The 27681-nt window shown below is 47.8% G+C and overlaps 5 protein-coding genes across 6 annotated transcripts; 4 read left to right on the plus strand and 1 right to left on the minus strand.

Annotated features, from left to right (window-relative positions):
* The first annotated feature begins 362 nt into the window (after positions 1-362).
* Positions 363-3787, plus strand: LOC100835413. The gene is made up of 3 exons (XM_003570017.4): positions 363-911; positions 1320-1505; positions 3295-3787. Exons 1-3 carry the CDS (start codon positions 363-365, stop codon positions 3598-3600), a joined length of 1041 nt encoding a protein of 346 aa, XP_003570065.1. The 3' UTR covers positions 3601-3787.
* LOC100835722 (hippocampus abundant transcript 1 protein) lies at positions 3659-7283 on the minus strand. 2 transcript variants are annotated; one of them, XM_003570018.4, is made up of 13 exons: positions 7025-7283; positions 6827-6938; positions 6585-6697; positions 6096-6469; positions 5694-5769; positions 5273-5359; positions 5048-5128; positions 4923-4955; positions 4719-4772; positions 4592-4633; positions 4397-4475; positions 4246-4316; positions 3659-4161 (listed from the first exon to the last, which is right to left on the minus strand). In XM_003570018.4, the coding sequence occupies exons 1-13, from the start codon at positions 7187-7189 to the stop codon at positions 4072-4074; spliced, it is 1377 nt and encodes a 458-aa protein (XP_003570066.1). In that variant the 5' UTR covers positions 7190-7283; the 3' UTR covers positions 3659-4071. The 2 variants fall into 2 exon arrangements, with proteins under 2 accessions (XP_003570066.1, XP_014755429.1); XM_014899943.2 differs by having other exon boundaries at positions 3675-4161; positions 6827-6882; positions 6994-7062.
* Positions 7284-11870: 4587 nt separating this feature from the next.
* Positions 11871-12845, plus strand: LOC100844590. The gene has a single exon (XM_003572754.4). The coding sequence runs from the start codon at positions 12130-12132 to the stop codon at positions 12547-12549; it is 420 nt and encodes a 139-aa protein (XP_003572802.1). The 5' UTR covers positions 11871-12129; the 3' UTR covers positions 12550-12845.
* Positions 12846-18516: 5671 nt separating this feature from the next.
* LOC100836341 lies at positions 18517-19458 on the plus strand. Its single transcript, XM_010237503.3, has one exon. The coding sequence runs from the start codon at positions 18765-18767 to the stop codon at positions 19158-19160; it is 396 nt and encodes a 131-aa protein (XP_010235805.1). The 5' UTR covers positions 18517-18764; the 3' UTR covers positions 19161-19458.
* Positions 19459-21681: 2223 nt separating this feature from the next.
* Positions 21682-23468, plus strand: LOC100836647. Its single transcript, XM_024462542.1, has 3 exons — positions 21682-22024; positions 22609-22773; positions 22861-23468. Exons 2-3 carry the CDS (start codon positions 22668-22670, stop codon positions 23001-23003), a joined length of 249 nt encoding a protein of 82 aa, XP_024318310.1. The 5' UTR covers positions 21682-22024; positions 22609-22667; the 3' UTR covers positions 23004-23468.
* The last annotated feature ends 4213 nt before the right edge of the window (positions 23469-27681 follow it).

Here is a 27681-nt window from a genome sequence, read left to right on the forward strand (position 1 = left end):
ATCACAGTATATCACATTGAATATGTGGCGGTGGCTGTCATGTGATTTGCTAACAAGTTACTAGAAAAATAGTCTTTTCATGATGAACTGATGACAATATTTACAAGTGTAAATATCAGGCAGGAGGAGCTGGTGCCCCACGCTTCGCTGGCTGGCGACCCGTACAAGAAGACCCAAGCTCGCCACTGCCGCATGGTACGTTTCAAAACCCCTCGCGTCCCACTTCAAAACCTTCGTCAACAAGCAGGACAGAAGGCAGGCAGACAGGCCCCGAACCCGTTGCGCTTCTTCACACAGTAGCATCCCAGACCGACTCCCCGTATCCTCCCACACACGTCCATCGCGTCACGGCTCCCGAGACAATGGCCCGGCACGCCAAGACGGACTCCGACGTGACGAGCCTGGCGCCGTCGTCCCCGCCTCGCTCCCCGCGCCGCCCGGCGTACTACGTGCTCAGCCCCGCCGCCTCCCACCCCGACGTCGTCGCCGTGGGCGGCGCCTCGGGCTCGGCCGCCGCCGCCGCCGCGGCCGAGAAGATGTCGCTCGCCGGCTCCACCCCGGCCGAGTCCCCGCTCCACTACCACTTCCACCACCACCCCGCCGCCGTGCACCACTCCCGCGAGTCCTCCATCGGCCGCCTCCTCTTCTCCGACCAGCTCCGCTCGGGAGGCGGCGGCGGCGGCGCCGCGGGGGCCGTGCCCTGGCGCCGCCTCGGCCACGGCCACGGCAGCGGCGCCGGGAGCGTCGGGGACGACGGCGAGGACGAGGACGGGGCCCGCGGCGCCGGGTGGTCGCAGTCGCCGTGGAGGTTCTACGCGCTGGGGGCCGTCGTGTTCGTCGGCGTCTTCGCCTTCTTCTTGCTCGTGCTGTGGGGCGCCAGCAAGTCCTACAAGCCCCACGTCGATGTCAAGGTCAGCTGCCCGCCTGCCCCTCTTCCTGCCATTGTCTTCCTGTCCAGTTCAATCCTCGTTTGCTCTCATTTTCTTCAGAAACACGCCATTCGCCGCCCCCGCCGGTACTCTCCGGAGTGCACATTTCGGTTTCTTTGGTTTCGATTTCTAGAATAATAGTCACTGGAATATGATATTTTTAGGAGCGCATTTACTAGAGCATTATTCCTTCCCTAAACCACCTTAAAACATGCAAACACTGTCTTCCTAGTGCTCCGTGGACTGGTCGTCTCGTGTTCCTGGGTGGTGCCATTAAATCGATTTTTTTACGGAGTACTGTACAATTATTAATAAATCTCACGAGTGCGCTCGCCTTGGTGCGGCGGCGGCGCCGGCGCCGGCCGATGGTGCATTTGCTATTGCTTGCAGAGCGTGGTGTTCGAGTCGTACCACATCCAGAGCGGCACGGACCGGACGGGCGTCCCCACCAGGATGATGTCGGTCAACGCCACGGTCAGGCTGCGCTTCCGCAACCGGGGCACCTTCTTCGGCCTCCACGTCACCGCCACGCCCTTCCTCATCTTCTTCGACGACCTCACCGTCGCCTCCGGGAACGTACGTATGAATTCATTATTCATATTTGCTTGTTGTTGCCTCCTGCTTTTGCCATTGCCATCTGTCCTGAATTAATCGCGTTTTGCCTGGATTGGCAAATTTGAATTACCGGGGGCCATGTGAGCGTTACGCTCCTGCCCTGCTTATTTAGGGTTATTGCTGCATAAACGCGGAGATGACCGTGCAGATCGGGTGATCAGGTTTATAGCTGGCGCATTTGAGTTTTAGATGCCAGCGAGTCGCGTCAGGTGCACGTCTCTCGTGCAAAAATGTTGTTCTACTCCATATAATCTGTCGTGCAAAAACCTCTCTGGGGCTTTGGAATTTAGCGATAACTTCTTGCCAACAGGTAGTTCCATTTGCAATAGAAACACTACTACAGCTTGTTCGACATGTATACAGCTTGTTGTAGTGTAGGGAAGGTGACATCAGCCACAGCCCATGTGATCTGGAGGTCAGGCCGGCTGCATATGGCCTATCACTGCTATGCTATCCACGGTGGGTTATCAAATATGGGCCGTCCAATTTTCGTCCCAGTGGCTTGTCAGCGTTCCCATGAGCAGAGTTTTCCTTTAATTAAAAAACAAGACCAAAGCCGCGGATACAGGTACAGCAATAGAATATGTACACACTACACGGTATACGACCCATGGCCTAGGTACTTGAGAAAGCAGAGCACCCACTGTTGTCTTCCTATTTGTCGTCGTTCTGATTCGTTCTGCGACGGAACGCCTAAAATAATGTTGCGTTTGAAAAAAAAAAATCCGGGCTCTCCAATCTTCCTTCCTCGGGAGACCGGAACGCCAGATGATCTCTGACCAAGCTATCCATGCATTGGACCAATCCTGACGGAGGCCCGATTGGATTTTAGCATACGGCAGCAGCCGCTACAGCAGCTTGCACCACGTACGGTAAATAAGTTGATAACCCAGTGAAATTAGGCCACGCGATCCACAGTTCAGGCAGTTACCTTCTTGACCTATTGCCGTGTGCTTGAATTTAATTTCTCAAAACCGTGGGGAGGTGCACGTGATTAAACTTAAGTACCAATACTGTGGACGGCCAGCGGTTCCGAGGACCAGTAGGCCGGAAGAACAGTAAAATGCACGGAGGAGTTCTCTGCTCTGGCCGGTGGGCATGGCGTTCACGTGACCCGAGCCAGAGATAGCCCAGTCGAACACATCTTCTCCCCTCTCCTTGCGACGAAGACCGGCCGGGAGCACAGAGAACGGCTAGTCTGTTGTGCTGCATGCTCCAAGCTGCCACCGGCCTGGGCCTGCTACTGCTGCCACCCTTGGCAAAGGGCCAATGCGAAATGGCAGGGGGGAGCCTTGTTCCGTCTTTCAACCAACGCCTTTACTGCTGCTTTTCTGGGTTTCAGACATCACGCCTTTGGCCTTCTGCTGCTTTAGCGTCTAGTTAATTCGGGTGTGGACTCTACTCTGCCTGTGGCGTGTGCGCTTTTCTCCTGCTGCTGCCTGCCAAAGGGAATCCTGTACTGCGCCAACAAAATGATGGCCCCCAGTGCGCAGCAAGACAGCGCCATCAATCATAGACTTTCGCTAGTCCTTGGGCCATGGCCAGGTCACATTCTCGCTTAAGGTTTCTGGATAAACGGTAAAAAAAGAAAGCGTTCCAGAGTTCAGTCGTTCTGCTGCGTGCTAATCTCGGAAGAACAAATTACCGCGGGCACTTGCCTGGGAGCTTGTGTGTGTGTGTTTGATGCGCTTCTTACTGTGCGGCATATTTCAAACTGACGGGCGTTGCGTCGTTGTGTTTTCCTTTGCAGATGAAGGAGTTCTACCAGCCGCGGAAGAGCGGGCGCGTGGTGACGGTGTCCGTGGCGGGGAAGCAGGTCCCGCTCTACGGCGCGGGCTCGAACCTGCACAGCAAGCCCAACAACGGCCGCCTGGGACCAGCGGTGGTGCCCGTGAGGCTGGCCTTCGTGCTCCGGGCCCGCGCCCACATCCTGGGCCTCCTAGTCCGGTCCAAGTTCTACCGCCGCGTCCTCTGCCGGCTCGACGTCCGCGAGGCGCACCTCGGCAAGCCCGTGCGCGGCGTCGCCGCCGACTGCGAGTACCACGACGGGAGGTGACAGTAGCAAGTACCATGGCGTCCCAATTCGCACTGTACGACTGATGCTTGATTAGATGTAGTAGCAGTTTGGTCTGATTCTGGTTCTGGACTCTGCAGACACCGCTAGTAAATGCTAATTTGAAGTGAAGACCATGCATCTGAAATCAGAAACAGCATTGCCCTAATCCACCCTCCCTATTAAGCTATTGCCAGTGATGCCCTTTTTAAAGCTACGTGTAACTATGTCGGTCCCCAGTAAGACTACATGTGATTTACAACGAGCTGAACTTTCTTGCACGGCGTGGTAGCGGAAATGCCTTCTTGAGAATGGTAGTGGCATGCATCATTTCTCCTTGAAGGCCTGAAGCACGCAGAAGTTCATTCCCTTGTGTTCAAGCTACTAATGTTCCAACCTGTGTTTTCTGTGCTTGTAGACGAAAAAACTAGGGGATGCTCATTCGTCATGCTAGTTCGATCGGGAACTCATTCATCATGCTTCCTCGTTCTGCACAACGCTCATTTTCTCGCTTGTTCCGTATCTGCCTCCACGCATCCTAATGCTGATGACAAAGGAAATAAGCTGCAAAACAACACAGAATACCTTTAGTAAACATCGTAACGGATAAATACCAAAATTCAGTAATGTGTTCCAACGAAAGCCTACCGTACAAAAGCCAGCAACCATAATGCTGAAACCCTTGAAGTTGAAGGGTTTGGTTTCTGAAAGGAACCATGCTGACAAACAAGAAGATCATTTCGCATTTTGTACCATTTGGGAAACCAAGAATTACATGCATCCATTCTTGTACCCTTACCTGTTAAGGGAGTAAAGATGAGTGGAGCTAATATGCTGGCAAATGAACTAATCCCAGATATGCACCCTTGAGCAATTCCCTATAAAGTAACACCACACAACAAATTAGAGGAGCAAACTTAACTACAAGTGCAAACTGTCTGTCGGTAATACACGACAAGCATCAGCAATTTGGCTTCAATCCGAAATCAGTTACCTGCTCATTTGATCCGACACTTTTTGATACATTGGTCCTTATCTACAGATGTTGAAAAGTTCATCAAGTTCGTTCCGAATTATTTGGAAGAAAAATAAAATAAAAAGGTGAGCAACATATGGCTTACAGATGGGTGAACAAAAGCACTCAAAATTACAAACGCTGCAGCAAAATATGGTACCTGTGAAGTTGGAGAGGGTAAACAAGAAATATATTATTGTAGCACTGAACATTGAACAACCACCCCACTATACATGTGTATAGTTGTGACAGACAGAGCAACAAAAATGTCAACAAGTTGGGAAACAATTGTCAAGTTCAAAGAGAGTACCCAGTATGACCATGCGATGCCATACAGAAAAACCTGCAATGTATGGCAATTTTATTCAGCAACTAAAACTGCGGTGTGCTGAAAAACTAACAAGCCACAGATAAGAAGAGGTAAAAGGATGTTACATGAGTGCATCCTCCTAATAGCCCAACAATAAGTAGCATCTCCTCACCCACGATTGGAGCAAATATTGGCATTACTGTTAGCTGCAAAGGTGTTATCAGAAGTCAAATATTAAAATATATGTTTTGAAATATGAATAAATAGTCTTGAGGCCTTCAACTGACAAAAAATCAGGGCTGCAAGAATGCAACCACTAAACAATTCAGCAGTTACAATGCGGTTTGTACCTGTGAGAGCATTCCGGCAGCACCAGCAATTAGCAGCAGATTAGCAAATTCGTCTTTGCTGTAACCGAACTGTGCTTTCAGGTAGTACTACGCAAATCAATCAACAGTTAATTTGAGTGTCTTACAGAGAAGGGTTGAACACGGATTAATTGCGAGCTGGGAAATGTGTAGTCCGATATTCTGTATTATGTTTAGCGAAATTGTCGCAAAAAAGATTAAGCGAAGATTACACAACTGAAATAAAACAGTGCAGTAACTTTACTGATGAAGCTACTTTTTTTCGGGAGACAAATGTTTGTTGAATGCTACAACTTCTGAGTTCCGGTCCTTGTTAATGATTTGTTTTCGAGGAATTGATTGTGGTTAATGTGAACTCCTAATAAATGGTCGTGGAAATTTTGAGACAGCAAAAGGTGCATACCAGCAATGCAGTCTGAAGCCCATGTTCACCAAGACTGTAAAAGAAAGTTATCGTTGCCGCTGCGGACAAGGTCAAACTGCACGGAACAGTAATTGCACATCAGTACAGAGTACAGACTGCTCATATTGCTTTGGTATGAAGAGTAGTATTGTGGAGTACTATCTTGTAGGATTACTCTGAGTGAGGATTGGAAGTACACAGAACTGCAGAAGTACTAGTATAAAGTATAAACTTTGAGAAACGATGCTGTCAGGAAAGAAAAACTTTGAAAAACATTGGTCCCATTACTGCTGTTATTGAACGAAACGGGTTCACTCCATTTTCCGTTACTTCCATAAAGCAGTTCAAAAGTTCAGAAGCAAACGGGACCAATTACTGGAGTCACACAGCAAGAAACCTGACCTGCCGGTGAGAAGCGCGACCATGTCGGGCAGCGACGGCAGCAGGCCCTTGTACGGCGGAAGCCTCGGCGACAGCTCCCCGTCGGAGGAAGTGGAAGATGAAGTGGCAGAGGAGCAGCTGCAGGACGACGAGTCCTGTAGCAGGGGGTCGCAGCTGGCTTCGTCGTCGCCGAAGGACGAGACAGCGGAGCCGGAATCCGGGACGAACGCCCTGAGGTAGATGGCCCCCGCCGTGGCGACGGCCGCGGCGACCTGGAAGGTGGAAGAGGTCGGCAGGAACCGCGCGGTGAGTGTCCCCGAGACGAACCCGGCCGCCGACACGCCGGAGAGGAGCCCGAAGGCCGCCGCTCGGCGCCTCGTGCCAACTTGGTCGGCCTGCGTCCACAGATTTCGCCTGGTCAGTGGAAGTGATCACCTCTTCCGTTCACTGGCACGTGGGACCAGTGAGCGCATTTCCCGTTTGGTTTAGTTTTTTTTAAGCAATAATTACCACGTAAGCAAGGGAGAGGCAGTGCATGCTGCCCTCGCAGAAGATCCCGGCGACGATCTTAGCCACGTAGTACACGTAGAAGTACGCCTCCGAGCGGTTGCACGCCAGTATAACTGCACAGCAAAACGAAAACATCTCTAAAATCTCAATACGTACATACATACGGTGCACACTGATCTCGAACCAACAGTGAGACTCAACGAAAAAAAAAGCATCCATGATGCAGTGCAGACTCCACGTACACAGAGGTAAAATCGCGACGGTCACCGGCAGCGTCATCAGCGCCTTCCTCCCGTACCTGTCCGACAAATTCCCGACAACAGGAGTCACCACGAGAGCCCCCAGCCCAGTGATCTGCAATGTGCATGCCAATGTAAAAATAAAAAGGATAATAAATCAATTGTTCCACCTCGATCATGAGCGCTCCAGCTCAGACTCACGGCGTTCTGAAAGCCGCTGAGGTAGATGGCGACAGAGCACTCGTCGCGGCCGGGGCAGACGGCCTCCATCGTCACGTCGGTGATCGACGGCAGCACCATGTATGAGGAGAAGTGGAACAGGAATGCCGCCACGAACAAGTGCCCCAACCCCGCAAAGTCCTTCATCGCTAGCAACCTCAGACTTCACTTGAGACTTGCACGGTTTGAGATCGGTCAGGTAAAAAAGAATGCGCGGGATTATATATGCCACTCCGGGGAACGAGGGGATGAAGTGTTATATAAACCCCCTGAAAAAGATGCCACCACTCAGCGGCAAAGCAAATGCAATGCTTCAAGTAAGAGCTATTAGAATCGAATCGATGATGGAGGCGTGGTCGTCGTCGCGTAGCTCGTTTCTTGCTTGGGGTGGTTGGCCAACTGATCGACGCCGTCAGTGGGAGCGGCACGCCCCATTTTCGCCAAGTTACGAAGCGTGCGCGCCCAAACGGACCCAACAGTCCCGTGACCGCGTGTGCCTAGCTCCGGCTGTTGTTACGGCTTCCATCGAGCACGTACGCCTGAGCCACCCACGGGCTGGTGTGCTGCTGCGGCGACGGCGAAAGTTCGGCTTGACAGCGACCGAGGGGGAAATTATCGGTGGATTGCTTGTACGCCTGGGGCACAGTGTTATCGGAGCGGTGTGTTCTGGAGTGCACTCCACCCTACTTTCGGACGGGCTGATTGGATCTTTGGGTGTAACTTGCTGCGTTGAAACTCTTGATGGGATCGGAACCTGGATCTTCACTTGTTAGGATTGCTGGTCTTCCATGCTTTGGGGAAAGCTGGGACCGACCATGCTCTGACACCGGGAAGCTCTTGGCTTTTTGTGCAGTTTATGCTCACGTACAACAGCTGTGTTGTGGTCGTGGAGCTATGCCTGGATGCGTGTGATTTGTTGCTGAATGCTGATACGATTTCGCTCCGCACAATAGTTAAGCGTATTGGGAATTCGGATTCCGGTAAACATTTCGTCTGGTAATTCGATATTTCCGAAACCAATCCGGGCACACCCTCCAAATTTGGTGGACATTTATTGTTTTTCCCAAAGATTTCAATTTTGTCTGAAATTTGATAATACGAAAGCAAATTTACAAGTAAACATTCCTGCACGCATATTACGCCGTGAAGTACAAACCCTTTAAAAACTTTCAGAATTTAAAGTTTTGCTCAAATGCATCAGTTTGTATGATATAAGCAGTGCGCTCCCGAAGAGTATCAAGAAGCAGCTAAACACCTTCGTTGTCTTGTCCTTCCTGTGCCTGGAGAGTAATTCGAGGCCTCGACCTCGCTGGGTTATGGTGGGCTGATGAAAGAGATCGCTTAGTGGGCCAGTGTTGAGCTGATTGAAAGGAAATGCCGTCTTCAATACCAGACTCCGGCAGTTTGCTTTCTCCATCCATTATAAGCGCAAGAGAGTTGAGTTTTATAAACCAAATTACAACAGGGTTGTCCAGTTACTAAATAAAAATGGCTTTACTTTGATATGTGTCACTATAATTTTGGTGAATTCAAAAGGCTTCACTAGCTGCGATTGCTATTTTTTCAAAAAATGGCACTGACATGACATCTTTTGACCCATTGTAGTGGCATATTTTTTGAAAAATAAGCAGATTTCAAGTGATATTTTTCAAATTCATCAAAATTGTACTGGCGTATATCATATTAACCCAATAAAAATTGGATCAAGACCATAAGTGAACCCACAGCCTAGTCAAGCTAGGCACAGGGAATCAACATAGCAACCTTACCGACAATGTTGAGAAGGCATTGCCGGAGATTGAACTAGTCAAACTACACGGAGTTTTGTGTAAGGGCAGTATGATCATTTGAATTGATCAAGATTGCTAATTCCTTTTAATTAGATGCAAAGTGAATCTCAATTTGTTGTCTCATTGCAAGGACAATATTATCCTGTCAAGCACACTATTAAAGCGGTTTTTGGCATTTAGCCATTTTGCAATGACATTTTCAGAATCCACCTTTGCAGACATTTTGCAACGGCATTACCATCCGTTAGCATGGAATGTATTTTCAAAATCCAAAACATAAAACAGATGGATGTCCATTCCAATTCCTTTATTTCTCTTGTCCTTTTCGGAAAGGATTTTTCCCCCTCTCATATTCCCTCCGTCCACAAATAACTGTACTAAATTAAACATTTTTAGATTTAACCAACTTATTGAAAATATGGATATCCATTCCAATTCCTTTATTTCTCTTGTCCTTTTCGGAAAGGATTTTTTCCCCTCTCATATTCCCTCCGTCCACAAATAAATGTACTAAATTAAGCATTTTTAGATTTAACCAACTTATTGAAAATAGTAGGAACACAGATGACATCAAATCGGCGTATTATGAAGCTGCATTTCAAAACCGGATCTAATGATACTAATTTAGTGTCATAAGTGTTGCTATATTTTCCGATAAAATTGATCAATCTTTAATATTTTTTACTTAGGATAAAACCTAAAAATACACTATTTATTTGTGAACAGAGATTATGTATCGTTCTTGAGATTTTAAGACAGGGGCCTCATCTGCTAGAGGTTTAAATGCAATTCAATACACAGTATTATGGCCCACACAGTTATCCATCTCTCCACGGAAGAACAGGAACGAGTTGAGGCGAGGATATTCTGTGGAGAAATGGACACGTTATCCAGCTCATCGAGCCAGCCGGCCGGCAGGTGCATCTCTGATGTGTCACTCGTGTCAAGGACCGGCACCCACGAGCTGAATAGCGATCACCACCATGTGACTCCGTAGGCAGTGAGCCAGCGACGCAGCGTGTCTTTGGAAATTTCCTTGGCTTCTCCCATCCTGTGATCCTTCATGACTACTGTATACTGTTGTTTCTTCTTTGATTTCCTTCACCGTTTTGCTCTCAGAAACAAAAAATACTACGCTGGATACTTCATCACCTTCTTTGATTTCCTTCATCCTTGTACTACTGACTGCTGGATACTGTACTGTTTCCTCTTTGATTTCCTTCACCTTTTTGCTCTCAGAAATCAACGATCCTTCATGCCCCCTGATGGCCTGATCCCTGAAGATCCCTTCATGCCCCCTGATGGCCTGATCCCTGAAAATCCCTTTACAAAGAAGCCCATTAGCCCACGTAGCCACGATACGGTACGGTACAAGTAGAAGTGACCACGCTGCCGCCGGGGCGGCGCAAGGAACAACAGCGATTCGTGCGGGCGGCGTAGGGACCGGCGAAGCCACGCTCACGCGACGACGCCCGATTTTCCTAATCCCAAATCATAGGCGCGAAATTTTATGTCCTTTGTTTTTTCTTTCAAACAAACGGACCGGCTTTATTGATCAACATTCGAAGGGATACAGCACAAGCAAAGTCCCGAGGAGGCCGGTGACCTGCCGCAAGAGAATCATCAGCTTTTAGTACGGAGTACGAGATTACGAGCCTCCATGTTATTCTCACCGCTCAAGGGATTGTTAACGAGGAACGGCAATTCTCGAGCCTTCTTTACAAAATCAGCCTTCTCTTCGGATCTCATGAATATTACTAAAACACATGAATAGAAAACGCAAGAATATTGTGCCATGGCATGTTGAATCATATAACTAGAAATTCAGAACACAAGATCACGTCTTGCAGAAGTTGTTTGGTTGCACCAAAATGGGAAGCTCTAGGCCCTAGGGATGAGCATCGCACTGCGGCTGGCGGTCCTATTTCTAATTTATGGATGTAGTGACATTGCAGTGCAGCTTACCATTGCAATTCGGCGTCACTTTTCAAAGGCAAATTACTGAATTTCTGTTGGTCCTTTGCCGAGTACTTTTTATCAATGGATGAAGATGATATAATCGAGATATTCATGACCACGCAAATATGGTTTTTTGTAATGCAATTTTCATATTAACTGTGAATTCAGTATACTTGCAAGACCGTGATTATATGGTTTTTATTAATTCTATAGTAGAGTAGTATGTTGACATGTTATATTGTGGCAAAAAAAATATTGGACCAACGTGACTTCAATCTTGGCTAGGCCACTGCATCGAAGATCCATTTGTAAGCTGGATCGGCTAGTTTTTTGTTTGCTGCTCATTTGTACATTCTTTGTTGATCAATATGATGAGACAAATCTTTTGCCTCCATTCCGAGAGAAAAAGAACACAACATTGGCAAGGCCTAGTCTCCTAAAACCCAGATTAATGCTGCAGCAGCAGCGCATTACTACTGTCAGCATTAACATGGCACTGGCTATGTGTGTCGGTGGAGACGTTCTGCCAAAAATCAACAAGCTGCTGGTTCTGCTGGCCGGGCGGGCTCAGGGCTCTCCATGTCGAGCGCGGTCAGTTCTTCCCGTACAGATCTGTACGCACTGACAATTCATCACACCCACCCCCTATCGTACTCGTACGTACATCTGGGCGTACTGCCTACATAACATTTAATGTACGGGTACACCGTACACGCACCTTCTCTTGCATGTAGATCTAATTTCTTTGCGAATAATCTGCACATCTGGTGCGCCCTTCATCTCAAAGTACAGGCGCGCATAGAGAGGCACATGATCACATCACATGACCCACAACAGAGAGGACTATTCACATTATTCTCAGGATTAAAGTTAGAACATACAGTACTAAAATGCAAGCATCGGAGCAAACTAGCAAACGGTCCACTTGTAAAGCTGATGAAAATCCAGATCAAACCTGCAGGGAAAGCACTAGTGCTAGTCTTGAGAAATTTCTCCAGCAGCATGTGATGCATGGGACCTACTACGTGCTGTATCCGTAATACTAAAATAGCCGGAACTTAACTAATCCCATTGAAGAAGAAAAATCCACCTACAGGAGCGTCCCTTTCCAATCTTTACACACGGCCAGTTGCCTATGAGCTGTCTCACTCGTAAACCTCTCTATATAAAACCCTAGCTTCAGACGCGCAGAAACGTTATATATTCATTTCTCTACTTCCCATCAGGACAGCGAGTACTCATACTCGATCGAGCTAAAAAAACAGGAGCAAGCTATAGTGAGTAGCAAGGAACAACGCCTGCACCTGCAGCAAGAAGCTACAGGCATCAATCAGATCCATGGAGTTGGAGGCCGCGGCGCAGGCGCCGATGCCGAGGGATGGCAGAAAGCTGGCAAGGTGCCCGAGGCTGCAGCTGGACGCCAAGACGGTCTCGGCCGTGGAGCAGTCCACGGGCACGACCATCGGCGTCGCCGCCGACGCAGCAGCGGCAGCGGCCAGCCCGGGCGGCGCGATGCGCGTCAAGATCGTGCTGAGCAAGCAGCAGCTGAAGCAGGTGGCCGCGGCCGTGGCCGCCGGCGGCGCCTTCGCCCTGCCGCCCGCGCTCGAGCAGCTCGTGGGCGCTCTCAAGCGGCAGCACGCGAAGAAGCAGCAGGCCGCGGCGGAGCCCCAGGCGGCGGCCGTCGTCGCGAGGCGCAGGGGAGGACGGTGGTCGCCGGCCTTGCACAGCATCCCGGAGGACTGCTTTCAGCTAGCCTGATAACCTTTCTACTAGTTAGCTGCCTGCAATGTGGTGTAGTCGTCGATTTCCGTGTATAGCTTTGCTGATTTCTTTCTCCTCTTTCTTTTCGGGCTCTTGCAGCTTCGTTAATTCCTGGATTGCGACCGGTTTGGTTGGGCCAAAGTAGTGAATGCCCGATGGTTGCGTCCCAACTTTGAAATGTCGTCAATTTTAATCTGACATTTGGATCCAATATTTCCTCCGCGCCCGATCGATCGATGTACGTACAGTACCTCTGGACGAATCAATAAAGATGATTAGATGGGGGGAAGAACGACGAAGTGTGAGAACTCGTGTCTCTGTCGTGTTTTTGAATCTTGCTGTCCAACGCCAGGTAGCCACGTAGTACTACAGTCTGCATGTGTGTGGCAGCGAGCAGGTGGAGTGCTTTGCTTGGAAATGGGATCCAGCCCGGCCCTAAAGATTCCTCCTCTGCTGTACGACAAGATCTACTACGCGAGAGAGTTACAGTTCATGGTCCAATGGGAGCAACAGTGGCAGATGCCCTGATGGTATCGATCTGTCACATCCGTGCCAGCGTCTAATCGATTCGATCGACTCAGAGTCGACTAGATAAGGATGAGATCGACTGATTCAGTATATTTGGTTATCTCTTATCTTCTAATTATATTTTGGTTTAATACAATGGACTAATTAATTTTATTTTGGTTTAATACAATGGACTAATTGCAGAAATGGGATAGATCAAACAAAGCAACTGTCATGGGATTTTGTCATCTGATCACCGCTTATTGGGACATCTAGCTCTCTAGAAATCGCAAAGTTTTCGAGGATATCCTAATTTCAGGTGCTACAGAGTGTCGAGAGAAGGTGTTGTTGCTCTGAAGACCGTCGGATCAACGAGACAAAAAATCAGAAAAAACATCGGCAATGTCATGAACTGACTGATGGCCTGACAAACCTTTTTTTTCCGTCGCATGTAGTCTTTGTAATCTTCTATGCACGAGCATCTATATTAATGTTAGTCACGTCGCAAGGTGTACAACTCCATCATTTCTTACATTCTCGTTCGAGCGTCACCTTTCATTGGACTGCATTTGCGACGCTAGCACTGATGGGTAGTGTCATGCATGTTGTTTGCTACTTGATCTCCCGCTATCTTTCGTCACAAAAAAAGTCGAAAGAACACGGCGGCACAAAGGCCTTGCGAGAGACATGTCTAAAACCAAATTTCAAAACACGACCTGATAACCCCCAGGGTTTTATCTAAATCCAGCTATCTGCGATCTCCAATTCATTGGATTTCAGTCTAATTCCCTTCATGTTCCACAAGGTTTTCATACTTAATCAGGTTTACTTATCTTGGTGAGACAAGAATGAAACATCAATGAAATTTTGAAGATTTTAGTAAAACCAGACTGAAATCAGTCTGTTAGTGTTTTATTCGGAGTTCACTGATCATCGGGGACTCTCAGTCCCATAGATTTATTTTTTAATTTTTTCCCCGGCAGCACTGCGTCCTTTGTTCGTTAACCACTTTGGTTTGTGGCCATGTCCTTGGGCAGATCGCAAGGTGTTAAGGGACTATTGGATTCATATGATTGAAAAAGTAAAGGAACAGGAAAAATGTAGGATTGCAATATCATGTCCACTTGAGCCCTATAGGATTTTGTTTGCGCCAAAATTTGTTTGTTTGGACCAAAAGATTTTTTCCAATAGGTTGGAGTGGATGTAAATTTTCATATAAAATGTAGTACAAATGAATCCTTAAGAAAAATTTCTATAGAATTCAATCTACGAATCAAACGACAGACATGGAAGAAATTCTTAAAAATTCCAAGTCTTCAATGTTCCTATGGAAATCCTTAAAACAAACATACAGCACGTGAAAAGTATATACGTGACAATTTGGTCTCACGTGAAAAGAACATACGTGTTGTGTGTACAGACTGACCTGATCTGCCGTATCGTCATAGTCACTGCCCCTTTTGTCTGCTTTGTGGCCGCATCCATTGCCAAAATGCAACAAGTTAAAAAGAGACAGGCACGCACAAGTGAAACCTGTTTTTTTCCAGAGAAAACAAAAGGTTGTACTCTGCGCTTCACATATACTAGTACGTAGGAGTACGGTCTTTAATTTGAGCGTAGCTGTCCCGGGTGCACGTACTTCGTTTGTCGGAAAGAAAATAAGGAGTGGTATTGTATTTACTTGCAACTAATACCAGCATCAAGCATCGTGTCAGTACAGCCTAAAATAGTCTAAGAGGCAACGAAACAGAGCTCGCGCCCCTGCCGGTGCAGACACGGTACAAGATACAGAGCTGGCCCACACCTCATTCGACCCATCACAAAACAGGATATGCATATGTAGCAAAAACAACGTAATCCGGCCACCATTTTCAAACCCGGAATTAAGATCCAAATTCCAATCGTATGCCACATCCCTCCCTGTCCTACGTAGCCGTACCTGAAATTAACGAGCAATCCAAGCGCCTTCTTGACCACCGGCTAGGAGCTACTGTAGTTCACACCCCGCTATCCCAATCAAACCACCGCCGGGGTCTTTGGGCTTTATCAGTCGCATCGTACCCCGCACGCACCGTCTCAAACCCGATCGAGGTCCGGAACCGGAAGCACGCACAAAACGCCGGGCAAACAATCATCGGAGATCAGTCTCGGCCATGCGAAACTGCGGGTGCCCTACCCAATAGCGCCGCGTAGGCCGGCGGAGCCCCGTGTACCGGGAGCGATCTCTCCGTGGTTTCCGGTGGAAACAGCGGCGCAACCGGACGAAACGGCACCGGCCTCGATGCAACGACGCGCACAAACATATTTACAGACGCGCGGCAGCCGCCTGTGTGCCGGCCGGTCGCTGGATGGCTGGTGTGGCCTGCAGCTAGCTAGTATAAGCCCGGCATGGAGTCTCGCCCGGCATGTGACCTACCTGAAAGCGACCGAGCTAGCCTTGGAGGGGGCACACAGGAAAGAGCGCGACACGCAACGACCGGCGAAAGCTCACACGTCTCGGGTACGAACTCCACCGCGCGGCGCATCAGGGCCGTCCGTCCGCCCGAGTCTGTTCCCGAGAAGCGGTTCCGGCTTGGATGGGTTCGCCGCGCAGGCCTTGTCTGGTCCTGCGATCGGTTCGTGCGTGGTGGACGGGAGTCTTTGATCTGGTGGCCCCGCCCGACCACCGTTTATTCAAGTTGTTTGTCCGCGATATCACGTTCGCGCGTCCTGCACGTCGAAAATAATAGGCTGCTGGGGACGCTCTTTTTCCTCAAAAATAATAGTACCGCCGCCACGTCATGCTAGCATCATCAGCACGTCACTACCAAAGCCCCCACTTTTTTTTCTCCTTTGAGTTTTCCCGATATATAAATATGTGCACTGTGCCCAACCGATGTAGTACTGGAGTACATGTTACTACCTGTGAAAAGAATTCGTGCATTCGTGGTACAGTACCGATGAACTTCGTATGCTACTCCGTAGTACTTACGTGTCTATTGTACGTGTGCCAATGTTGGGTCCATTAGCTCTAAAATATTATCGATGGCATAAATTAACGTTCTAAACACTGTTATAAGGGTGTTAATTGTTCAACCTAGTCTACTCACCGCTGAATCCGCCTTCGTAAAATATGTTGGCGCTCTTCGTGATAGCCGTATTCGCCGTCGGATGCGCGCGTAGGGCGGTTCACATTGCGGCAGATCACGGAATCACGGACTGCTGATCAAACAGTGTCCTCGACGCAAACTAATCTCTGGGACCGCAGTTGGCCTACACAACACAAAATGCTTCAATACGTACTACTGTACTATAATCTCGACCTGAAAAGTAGCGCCATCACATGCACGCACTCTTGTCCTTAGCGTGGACACCTCACGTACTTGGCTGCATGTATTCCGGGCTCCGAACGCAAGCAAACGAGAACAGCCGCAGAAGAGCGAGCTGCTCTGCTCTAGTAGTATTTAACTACGCTTGCCACAGTGCCCAGAGTGTACTATGTATATACGCACGGGAGGAACATTCGCGGAAGCAAACCCCAACAGGAAGCTGCGCGAGCTCAGATCTAACCAATCGTGTATTAGGTATTCAGGCAGTTCTAATTATTAGTGATCCACACCCTGCGATGCGGCTGGCATGTGGGGCCAGGCAGGATCCGGCTCTCCCGGTCGCACCGCACGCGAAATACAGCGCGAGATCTAGCTTTTCTGCATGTGAAGAAAGCTATTATCCCCGTCAGCTCCAATGGATTTGTATACTTGTTTATGGATTTATTTATGCAGTGGTTTGGTTTGCACACAAAGAAATATGGCTGCTACGAGCTAGCCTAGCTAGCAGCTGTACCAATGCATCGGCCCCATGCATGTTACTTCAATTCCTCCTCAAAACATGGCATGCGATGCACTGCATGTACACAGCCTCAAAGCTAACTATAGCAAGATAGATTATGTAATACCCTCTGGAGAAGCCAAAGACTGCGCACTTTGACAAGTTAGTTACTCTAATCATGAGCAGAGGCCCCAAGCTAGCATAGAAGAATTCGTTTCCCATCTATACCACCGAGAGCGGCTATGATCGATCTGTTAGCAAGCTTGGATCGATGAATTATGCATGGATACATGCATGCGTGTCCCCGGGCGGCAAGTAAACTCGCTCAACGACCCCCGGATGCCGTATCCTAGTTTGGTGTTGTAATATCTCTCTTATGGTCACTTGTACAAGCAGCTGGCGACTTGGCGTGCTACGGACAAGAGATCTAACTTCTTGATCGGTCGCGTCATGCATGCGTAATGCCGTCTTCTTCCGATCGACTTCGGCCCCGCATGCATTGATTATATTGACGGAGGATTCGATCCATCGATCGGTAGCGCGTTACTACTGTACAATCTGCAGTCAATCATTGGGACGCTCACCGTCCGTCCGCGTTTGATATGTGTGTGGGTGGGGGTGGGGGGGGGGGGGGGGGGGGGCTAGCTGATTGTGTCTGATCATGGCACGTAGGCTCCAAATAAATTAAGTCTAGAGTTGTTAGCACTGACGGTTATGAGTTCGCTTCAAATGCGCCGTTGGTTGATGTATCGGGTTCAAAAAATATAATGTGGGGAGGATCAACGTCTTCACGACCGGACGCTCGACTGTTCTGTCAGCACAGCTAGGTCATCATGTGGGTGCCGGTTCCACCCCTCGAGTCTAATCTATTGCGAGGATTCACTCCGGAGCTCTGAAAGGGACACACGCATATCTGAATTCTGAAAGATTGCGAGTTCTCTGTCTTGCATAAATCAGGAAATGCCCCATGCATTGTCAAAGATATAATTTGCTCCTGCAAAGCGCTAGAGACTATACACGTATACGTGCTAGCTGATCATACATCCCGTCATCTATATCTCGATCGATCACGATCGAATTAATCATGCGTTAATTGGTTGATAAGCATAGAGCATACACATGCAGGGTTCCAGTGTCATCGTGGCAGGAATTCTGAAACAGGAAGAGGAACATGGAAGGGGCATTGTTGTAGCTAGCCAAGCATGTCTATGTCAAATGCGCCACCGTAACCAAATGTACGTAGACTCCACGGGTCATCGATTTGTGATAATACGTTACTTGCAAGGGCCTCCTCCTCCGATCCAATGATGCCCTCCTATCTCTCTCTCTCTCTCTGCGAGAGGGACTGCCATGTGAGGCATCCATTTCTCTATTCAAGTCCCATCGCAATTAGTCTCTGTCTCATGATTGTTTACAGTCTTAAAAAAGCCAGTACAGTTTTTGTTTACACCATAGTATTAATTTAGCCTTGTTACTACCCATTTACTAGTAGTTTTCTGGGAAGAAAAGTTTGGGACAGGTCAGGTGGTGAGGACGCCAGGTCTCTATGGGTCCCGGTCCTCGTGTCAGAGACCTGAGGTGGTACACATCTGGAGACGGTTGTGGCTGCGCTCACCAAAAGGCAAGGCATCGCCTAGTATATAAGCATGTAGCTGTGTCACATTGCTCGATCGACAGCCCGCACATTCATTCACTTTGCCTTTGCTTTAGCCTTTCTGCTGTAACTTGCAAGGAACGTCGGAGTTGGAGCAGGAGGCCAGCCGGACTGAGAGAGAGAGAGAGAGAGAGAGTACTAGTACTTGTTGCCCTGCCGGACACCAGTTTCTTCCTCCCCTGCGCGCAAGGGGGCCAGGCCAGGCCACAGCTCGAGATCGCTCGCATCGCGGCCGGCCACGGAGATGGCGACCAGGTGCTTCTTCCCAAGGGACGCGGCGGGCGGCCACGGCCAGTCCAAGGCGGCGGCCGAGGCGCTCGAGCAGCTGCACAACGGCGGCCGCGTCCTGTCCAGGGAGGACGTGGGCGGCGCGGTGCGCGTCAAGATCGTGGTCAGCAAGCGCGAGCTGAAGAAGATGGTGGCGGCGCTCGGGGCCGGCGCCGGGGGCGAGGCGGCGGCGGCGCCGGGGGACCGCCGCGGCGGCCGGCAGCGTGCGGCGGCGGGCACCACGGACGCAGAGCAGAGGCTGCTGTCGCTCCGGCGGCGCAGCATGCGGAGGGCGGCGGAGGAGACGCGGCGGATGCAGGCGAGCGGGGAGTGGGAGCCCGGGCTGCAGAGCATCCCCGAGGAGGTTTACTGAGTCTGAGCATAATAGTAGTAGATGGCGTCGTTGATGATGGTCAATCACTTCACTGATCAAGGTTGGGTTTTGTTTTGATAACTTCCTGCTAAATGCTAGACGTATGTGTACAGCGATCTTGATTCCGAATGACTCTTCCGGATCCTTAATTATGAGGGCTAAACGTTTGGTTGATCCTCCTACTCCACGAGTCTGTGCATTTTTTTCTCCTGTGAATTTTTCGAGATGAAAACAAGGAGAGGTGTTTGGACCATAATGCAAGTGCTGTATTAATCTGATAAATTCTTCTGGTATCTTACTTGTGGGTGAATGATTATTTGTGGACAAAAAACTCAGTGGCACTATAGTGATACTGGTGAGGTAAAATGGTGAATTGTGTATTCACCGCGTGACTAACTGTACAACTGTTCTTGCCTTTTTCCTTTTGAGATGAGATGAAAGTTGCTGCCTTTTTCTGCTTTGGTGTTCGTTTTGCCTTTCTGTTGAGCATGGAACGTAATCAAAAGTATTAACGAGTAGTTAGGGAGCTGGGCAATGGAGAACTGGTGCCAAAGATTCCATCGGCACATGGCCAGATGGTTGCCACATTAAAGAAACGGTCTCCTCCTCCTCCTCTTGTTGTTTCTGTTAACCATTAGTTGGCTTTGCCACGGTGTGTCTGCTGTTGCCGCTGCTAAGCGTCTCCCGTTCTCTCCTCATTCTTTACATGGTTTTGGAACAGAAATAGGTTGAGCACAATCTGTTTGTTTCACTTTCATATCTTTTGCGCGCGGACCACACAAGCATGCAGCATCAGATTGAAATTCGCAGGCTCGACTTTCAAGTACAAGATGGCATCTGGGCTTCTGTGCTCGGTGTTGCTACGCGACCGTGCTGGTGTAGAATACTAGCAGTTGGGTTTGGAGGCATGCTAGCGATTGCAGAGAGCCCAAACTAATTCCGTACCAAAGATAGATAACGTGGCACTCTGCATGACAGCATCCCTGCAAAACAACAACACAGGATACGCCCAAACTCATTCATGGCTAGCCTCGAATCCAAACACATGTGAGCAGCCCCGGCCCGTGAATTTCACCAGCACACGGGGCCATGTCCCATCCTGACCACACGACAAAATACGTAGAGCCGTAAGATTTCCACCAAAAGATTCAACGGTAGTCAGGTCCATTTCCAGCCGCTGCTGATTAACCTGCCTGATGTGAAATGTAGGCCCCATCAGGGTTTTAGGCAGGCAGCAGGGCTACATGAGCACGAACCACCGGTCGGCTCAGCTTGCAGCCGAGGAACAATAATTCAGCAATTATGGTCCGCTAGTCTTCCTTGCCTTTTCATTTCTGTACGGGGGCCATTGACATAGCTCTCTGCGTGATAATTCATCGCTCCCAACCCCCTCGTCCTCCTCCTGCAAACCATTGCTTCGGCTTGACGCAGCCGACGCGTGGACTTTACCTGACAACTGACAAGCGCCAACGCGCGCGTCGTGGCCAACGCCAAGAGGATCGAGACGCCGCGGCACCAAGCACGTCTTGGCCGCCCCTGTTTCGAGTCTCGACGTCCTCGGAGAAAGCCAAGTTGAACGACGCACAGGTTTCTGTAAAAGCACGCGTGGTAGGAGATGGAAAGATCTCGTCTCTGCCCTGCTTTCTCGAGAGAGAAGAGAAACCGATCGAGACTTGCAGAAGGGAACGAACATTTGGGAGTCGTAAACGGGGCGCTACCCGCGTTGACATCGACCGACGATGCTGCTGCTGCATGTGGTGTGTAGCGTTGCATGGGTGCATGCATCTGGCCCGAGGTCTCGTTTACGGTTTACTCGATCACCTGACTGCTTCCCGCAAGGTTACTTCAACGAACCTACGCTCCCTAGGCTTGCGGTTTAGCACATCCAGCTTAGTAGGTCAACAACAACAACATTATTGTAGGATGGATTCGTTGTTCCTAATCTACAAACAACATGTACTTACTCCGTAGTATATGTATAGTCCTCCGCTGAATATACATGCAGTACGGTGTACCCCCTGCCGCAAGTGGCGGATCTAGAACAGAAACGACAGAAAGTGCACCATGTGGACCTCTCTTTTTAAACCATGCCAACTTAAGAAAACACTGTTAAAATACGTTTTAAAACGATGCTATTACGTGTTTACCTCGTGTGCACCCACGTAGTTCCGTGGCGAGAACCATCGAGACGTCAACACCGCCGGTTTAAAGGTACGGAATAATTTATAGAAATCAGGCAATTTAAGTCGTGCTTGTGATGCAACTTAGCTGCAGGATTACGAAGAACTAATATTTGGGGAAATATTTCGAATCACACCAAAGAGAGGCAGACGGCAGAGCGATCATCATCACGGGATCTGGGTGACTGCGAGTCTGTGATTTTCAGGGGTCCGAGTGTATCAGGTTGAGTTTAAGGAGAGGAGAATGTCATGGGCCGGTGGAGCTACAGCCTACAGGGCTGTGAGCAAACTTGATCGTCGGCCCGACCCAATCGGCCAATCCTTCCCGGCCGTTTCCACGCGGAAAAAAAAAGAACAATCCCACTGCTCGCGAGGTCGGGAAGGAAACCCTCGCCCCTCTCTCTCGTGCCGTCGTGCGACACCGCAGCCCTCCCCCCAGCGATCCTCTCCGGCGACCTCTGCCGGCTCTCCATCCTGATCCTCTTTTTCCCGAATTCTATTCCCCACAGGTTCCTGGTCTTCGCTCCCTACATTACCTGCGAGACCGTCGGCGGCGCGCAATTTAGAGACCCCATCCGGTCGGTCTCAGTATCCTCTCCCCTGCCAACGGACGCATTCTGCCTCCTCCGTCTAAGTCTCCAAGTTCCTGAAGACCCGTTCGCTTGCCCCAGATGTGTATATGCGGTGAGCCGCTCCTTGCATCTGATACATTCTCGCAGTTTGTTTTAATTTTGTTCATGTTTTCTTTATTTATTTCTGTGTATGAATTCTCGGTGTTTATAGCTCTGCAGTTAACTCCGGGGTCTTGTACTTGTACTTTGAAAATTTAGCAACATTTACGACTCTAAATTAGTTTTATTAAATCCATTATTGGTATATCTTCATATTCTACTTTATTTGATAATATAGATATTAGTATATATTTCTATAAACTTGGTCAAACTTTAAGAAATTTGACTTAGGAAAAAAGCTAGAACATCTTATAAAACTAAAAAGGAACAGAGGGAGTAGTATTGATGTGAAATTACTAACTTAGAATGGGTAATACATTCTAAGGTTATATTCCTGATGAGTAACCGCTGATTCACTTGTATATATAGAGTACTCCCTCCGTTCCTAAATACTTGTCGCTGTTTTAGTGCAAACTTCTTTTAGGATTATCTGACACAATTGGCTGACTGTACAACATGCAAGTGTCAAAGGTGCTATAATTGGTGCTTATATAGTTATATATATTTATAATCCATTCAATTTTGTTGAATTTTCAGTGTGACAGGAGTATCCAAACAGTGTGATCATTGCTTGCTATTAAGTAAGGTGTTCTTCAATGGCTCAATTCATGGATTTGCGAGCTTTTATCTTGCGTGCACGTGTCTTGAAATTTTATAGGCAGGCACTGCGCATGACTCGCCGAGCCCCTGAGCATGCTCGTGGTGAGCCATTTTTAGACCAAATTCTTATATCTTGCTGTTTGCTGTTATCTTTGAAGAGCTAACCATGTGTTTCTGTTCTTTGTCCAGATGAGTTGAGGCAGACAGTAAGAGTGGAGATTGAGAAAAATCGCCATTGTGATGATAAGCAAAAGATTAAGTTTTTAATTAGTGAAGGACTACAGAGATTAAAAGGTCTTGATGAGATGCTTGACATGACAGGAAACAGTTAATTTGAGTTGTATCATGGGCTCTGCTCCAGTGAAAACTTGGACACAGTTCAGTTTTCAGAGACAGCAAAACTATGCATGCTAGAATTTTGTGGAAAATTGGTGCAGCTCTTTATTTGAGAATGCAGATCTGGGTTAGATGGGTACAAATCTGCAAATCAACGGATTGTACCAACTGTGGAGAGTTACATCTCTAGGTCCAGATCACTTCTGTTGTAAAGCACTTGGATTGGACCGCACCCTTTCTATTTTGTAATTTAGTGGTCTAATGAGTGTATTAGTTTGGCTGTATTTGTGTTCATTGGATTTAAATCAGATAGAAGGGACGGTATATGCTGGTATTTGTGATGCCATTGCTTATCGGTAAATGTGATGCTCAGAAACATTATTCTTCTGCAATTATGACGGTTGGTCCCATTATTCTTTGTAGCATCATCTAATGAGATGAAGACTGAATTTTTGCTCCCACTGCATCATCTATCCACGTGGAATGAGGAATTAGAGTAATTAGCATTGTCTAAAGGTTTAGTAGTTTGCTCTAGGAGAATATCATGAAGGCCGGAAAATTCAGATTTTAGTCAGATTCCTTGCATGCTGACTGTCCATAATTGTGATTTGTCTAAATAATTATAGTCCCTCCCAGTATTATGGATTATTGTTGAGTATACCTTAGAAGTGCATAAAATACCCCTTATATTGTTTTTATCTATTGCATTTTACACTTCTGCTAATTCTTATTTATTTGTCCATTTGTGCTATATGCAAGTAGTATGCTTGAAATTAAACATGCTTTTATCTTGTTTCATGCCACTTGAGGAAGTTTGTAGGTTACTCCCGGATGTGAGTCAAGGTAAGATTTCCAAGTAGCTATCACATAAGACATTATTCTCTGTTTGGTAACAAGTCTCTTATGTTCTTGTACCATTCTTCTTATTCCTTTTGGCAACCTTTTTGGTTGCTAATGTGCTCATGCCAAGAACTCAAAATAGTGAGTTAGATTATAATGGTATAATATTTTTTTTTTGCTGTTTATCGACATTTACTTTACTAACATGATATACATTTAATTCGGACAATTTTTGAAGTATATCATGATTTATGGCTTCAAGCCTTCAACTTCAAGCACACTTTTAGATGAGGACTTATAGATGACTATTAAAACATGCATTGTACTGTCAGTTTAATTTTGTTCATGGATATTGTGAGTGTCCACTATCACGAGTAGAATATACTTTCTAGTTAATTAGCTTCTAATGAGTTCATATGGTCAATATGCAACATCAAACGGTTATATTATAATTAGCTGAATCCCTGAATATGCCAAATTACTAGGGATCCAAGAGTACCTTCTGATCAAACTTATCATATTCGAAGTACAACAGAAAGCTCAAATTTATGTTCAGCACAATAGGAGAAGTAAAATGCATTGTCTGGTTCACTTATAGAAGATCCCAAAAGCAGCCATGTTTATCTGGTAAACTGCTGGTGAGCAGCACCAAAAATGTATCTTCTGTGGAATACATGCGGTGGTACTGGTACCCTTCCACCTGCTGTTATCATCCGTGGATGTTACTGCTGGTTCATTTAGATATGCACAACTGCCTTTTCGCCACCTGTAAACAATAAGGAATGCCAATGTGTGTCTATACATTTGTAGGACGAAATATATTTGCAACCCAGTTAGTATGTACTTCCAAGGTTTCTTTTTAGTTACCACTTTTTGTGTATTGGTATGATAATTTTAGTTTTAGTCTTATTTGCAGAACGGAGGACTTCAAACCTTGATAAAGGCAGCAACCACAGAGCAAAATTGGAGTAAGGTTCGTAGAATATGGTGCTCTATCCTACATTCTTATATATTTGGTACAGGGCATTCAACTGGTGGATTCTATTGAGTAGGATATATTGCTTTGCATCCAGCTCATGCAAAAATGGGGAGACATTGTATAGGTGTGTGATCCACATCCAGGTCAACAGTAGAACACAGAAAGGAATAATGGACAGCATCAGGAGACGGGAGCGTACCAATCCTTGATGCCAATTCGTATCTCAGAGTTCCTGGTGACAGTTGCATCCTGTTTGCTGTTCTTGGTAATCTCTCCCTCCATCATCTTATCTGTCTCCTTTTTCTCATTGATAATCCCGTCTATCCTTTTTTCAAAAATCATGTATTCTTCTTGCTGTTTCATATTATACAATAGAAAAGTAAAGGGCAAGGGTATCAAAATGATTCTGTTGTAAAATGATCTATTTATGTACTTGTAAAGTACTCCAGTTTATAGTACTTAAGTGGGTATGTTTTTGGTAGATAATGGTAACAAATGGGATAATCAGTTTATTACGCCGATTGTCTTTCACCGACCGAAAAAAAACCTTGCCTTGAGAGTCTTGATTTCCTTGCAGCCTCCTTCTCGTCAGCGAGCTGGCGCTCCTCTTCCAGCTTCCTTTTTCTTGAACACGCCGTTAAAAAGAAAGCGCAAGTACAGGCAACAACAAAAACCCCAGCAGGGGCCAAAAGAAAAGCAAAGAAAACAGAAAAAGAAGAAACGAAGAAGAAGAGGAAAAAACGCCTTTGGCAACTATATACAAGGAGATGAGATAGTCGATCTCTGCCCAGGTGATGCTCTGCACTTCATGTGCTATCCTTCTCGGACGGACCCAATGACCATGAGGCTGATACAGTGGAGACCGTGGAGCGCTCGGCACCTTCTTCACTGCGCACTGTTTGATCGTCTTCTCCATCTCTCTAGAGCTTACCTCAACGCTTACCGTTACAATGAATATGTAAGGTCTATGAACTCTTCTCAACCATTGGTCTTGAACCTCTACCGGTAATAAATAGCTCGTTGCGGCTAGTAAAAAAAAAACATTGGTCTTGAGCATCTTTTGTTACTCTGGGACTTGGAGTCGCCAGTGGAGAGGTCATTAAGTATCCCTCTGATTCTAAATTCTTGACTTAAATTTGTCCAAATATGGATGTATCTATTCTTAAGAAACGTCTAGATACATGTAATATTTTCACAATGCATTTCTGCAAGGAAAAGGGCACTGGAATTGTTTCGTGTTGACATGGAAAACCTCTGGCTGCACCAACCGCTGTATATGCATTCTCCAACTTTCAGCTTCTCGTTTAAATAAGTTGCTAGTGGAGATGTACATGTACGTACCGTTCGGGGCACTCTGAACTCTATCACCTAATGATGTCGTCTGAGTTTGGATTATGAATATATAATTCCTTCCCATTCAAGAAAAAAGAATATGTAGTTCCTTGGCCTCGTAACCTAGGATATAAGGCTGCTCTGGTGTTGGAATATTATAGCAGCTCCCTCCGTTAACCTGTATAGACTCAGAAACTCCGCTCCAGTATGCACAAGACCCCTCTTTAAATTTGAGCGTACCCCTATACTGCTGGGTAGAGCGAACAGTATATAATCATCCGCCGTTCATTTCTTAAAGGGTAATATAGATATTTCTCGTTTAAAAGAATTAGCAGTTAATGATTTTTCTTTTTAATTCGTAGAGGCCGGGCATTCCTGATGGGCTTCAGCCCATTTCCTCCGTTCGTTTGGCCTCTACGGTTGTCGCCCTCTAGCCGCTGCCCTCCGCCTTCCTCGATCGCGACCTCACCGGCGAGCTGCTCGTCGTCTTCTGGCCGCCGTAACAGCCCTTGTCGACCTCGCCGGTGAGCCGCTCGTCCGCCTCGCCATGGCCGCCAGCCCCAGCCACCCTCGAGGCCTCGAGCCCTCGACCTCGCCGGCAAGCCCCTCTTCTCGCTCGTCTTCTTGCAGGCTAGCTAGCGGTCTCTGCACCTCCTCGGCTACTCGTCCTCCCACACCATCTTGCTGCCCTTGGAGCAGGGACGCCACGCGAATTCGGGCACACGGCCGGGATGTCGACGTCGAACGCCCAGGAGGCGATGGATGACATGACCGGCTCATCAGGTTCCAGAACGCGCGGTGGTGACCGGGCTGGTCGGCGACGGCCGGACTCTAGCGGGCATGCGTGCAGCGGCGGCTGTACGCGAGCGACGAGCCGACGAATAGCAGCGGGAACGAAACGTGACCCCGTGTGGGCCGTGCGGGAGGCCGGGAGCGGGGCCTGCTGGGCTGAAAAGTTATGATGTTCCGAAACTACCCTCGAAAGGATCTATACTGCTCGCTTGATCCAGCAGTACATTGCTCTGCGGACCGCCGGATCTCCACGAACGGACGGCCTGTATTGATTACAGGGTACCGTATGAGAGCCCTTAAATTTAGTTCATAAAAGTCAGCTTCTCCTCCGGAGATGAATTAACCCCGGCGCTGCTATACGTACGTCGCGTACGACGCTGTGTGGCGTCCATATTAATCTCCTTTTCGTCTGTTTCCCGTTCCCGTACCAAGCCCATGACGAATTTAAGCCCAAGCCCAGGACGAATCTAAGGTACCTTGCGCGTGTGAGGCTAGGCTCTGTTCCCCTTCGGACCAACCCTGGCACTCAATCTCTGACCAAGATCTGTTTGTGCTGGATTACGTTCAGTCATATATATATTGAACTAGAAAACATAGTGCAGTGCCATGTAGCATACATGCTAATGTCAGTCATATAAAACAACGGTTACATTAATAAAAATAAATTAGCATCCAGTGCTATCAATCAGGCTGTCCAATCCATTTAGAAGTACTTTGGAGCATGCATTCTC

The sequence above is a fragment of the Brachypodium distachyon genome, chromosome 3, assembly GCF_000005505.3.
Source record: "Brachypodium distachyon strain Bd21 chromosome 3, Brachypodium_distachyon_v3.0, whole genome shotgun sequence".
NCBI lineage: Eukaryota > Viridiplantae > Streptophyta > Magnoliopsida > Poales > Poaceae > Brachypodium > Brachypodium distachyon.

What these genes read in the sequence shown, in the direction of transcription:
- LOC100836341 (XM_010237503.3), top strand. Translation starts at nt 18,765, where the DNA reads ATGGCGACCAGGTGCTTCTTCCCAAGGGACGCGGCGGGCGGCCACGGC.
- LOC100835722 (XM_003570018.4), bottom strand. Translation starts at nt 7,189, where the DNA reads ATGAAGGACTTTGCGGGGTTGGGGCACTTGTTCGTGGCGGCATTCCTG. An exon ending in CGTCGCGATTTTACCTCTGT is followed by an intron (nt 6,698 to 6,826) that starts GTACGTGGAGTC and finishes TTTGCTGTGCAG; the next exon opens with TTATACTGGCGTGCAACCGC. An exon ending in GTGTCGGATCAAATGAGCAG is followed by an intron (nt 4,476 to 4,591) that starts GTAACTGATTTC and finishes GTTACTTTATAG; the next exon opens with GGAATTGCTCAAGGGTGCAT.
- LOC100836647 (XM_024462542.1), top strand. Translation starts at nt 22,668, where the DNA reads ATGGCTCAATTCATGGATTTGCGAGCTTTTATCTTGCGTGCACGTGTC. An exon ending in AGCCCCTGAGCATGCTCGTG is followed by an intron (nt 22,774 to 22,860) that starts GTGAGCCATTTT and finishes TTCTTTGTCCAG; the next exon opens with ATGAGTTGAGGCAGACAGTA.
- LOC100835413 (XM_003570017.4), top strand. Translation starts at nt 363, where the DNA reads ATGGCCCGGCACGCCAAGACGGACTCCGACGTGACGAGCCTGGCGCCG. An exon ending in AGCCCCACGTCGATGTCAAG is followed by an intron (nt 912 to 1,319) that starts GTCAGCTGCCCG and finishes TATTGCTTGCAG; the next exon opens with AGCGTGGTGTTCGAGTCGTA. An exon ending in TCACCGTCGCCTCCGGGAAC is followed by an intron (nt 1,506 to 3,294) that starts GTACGTATGAAT and finishes TTTCCTTTGCAG; the next exon opens with ATGAAGGAGTTCTACCAGCC.
- LOC100844590 (XM_003572754.4), top strand. Translation starts at nt 12,130, where the DNA reads ATGGAGTTGGAGGCCGCGGCGCAGGCGCCGATGCCGAGGGATGGCAGA.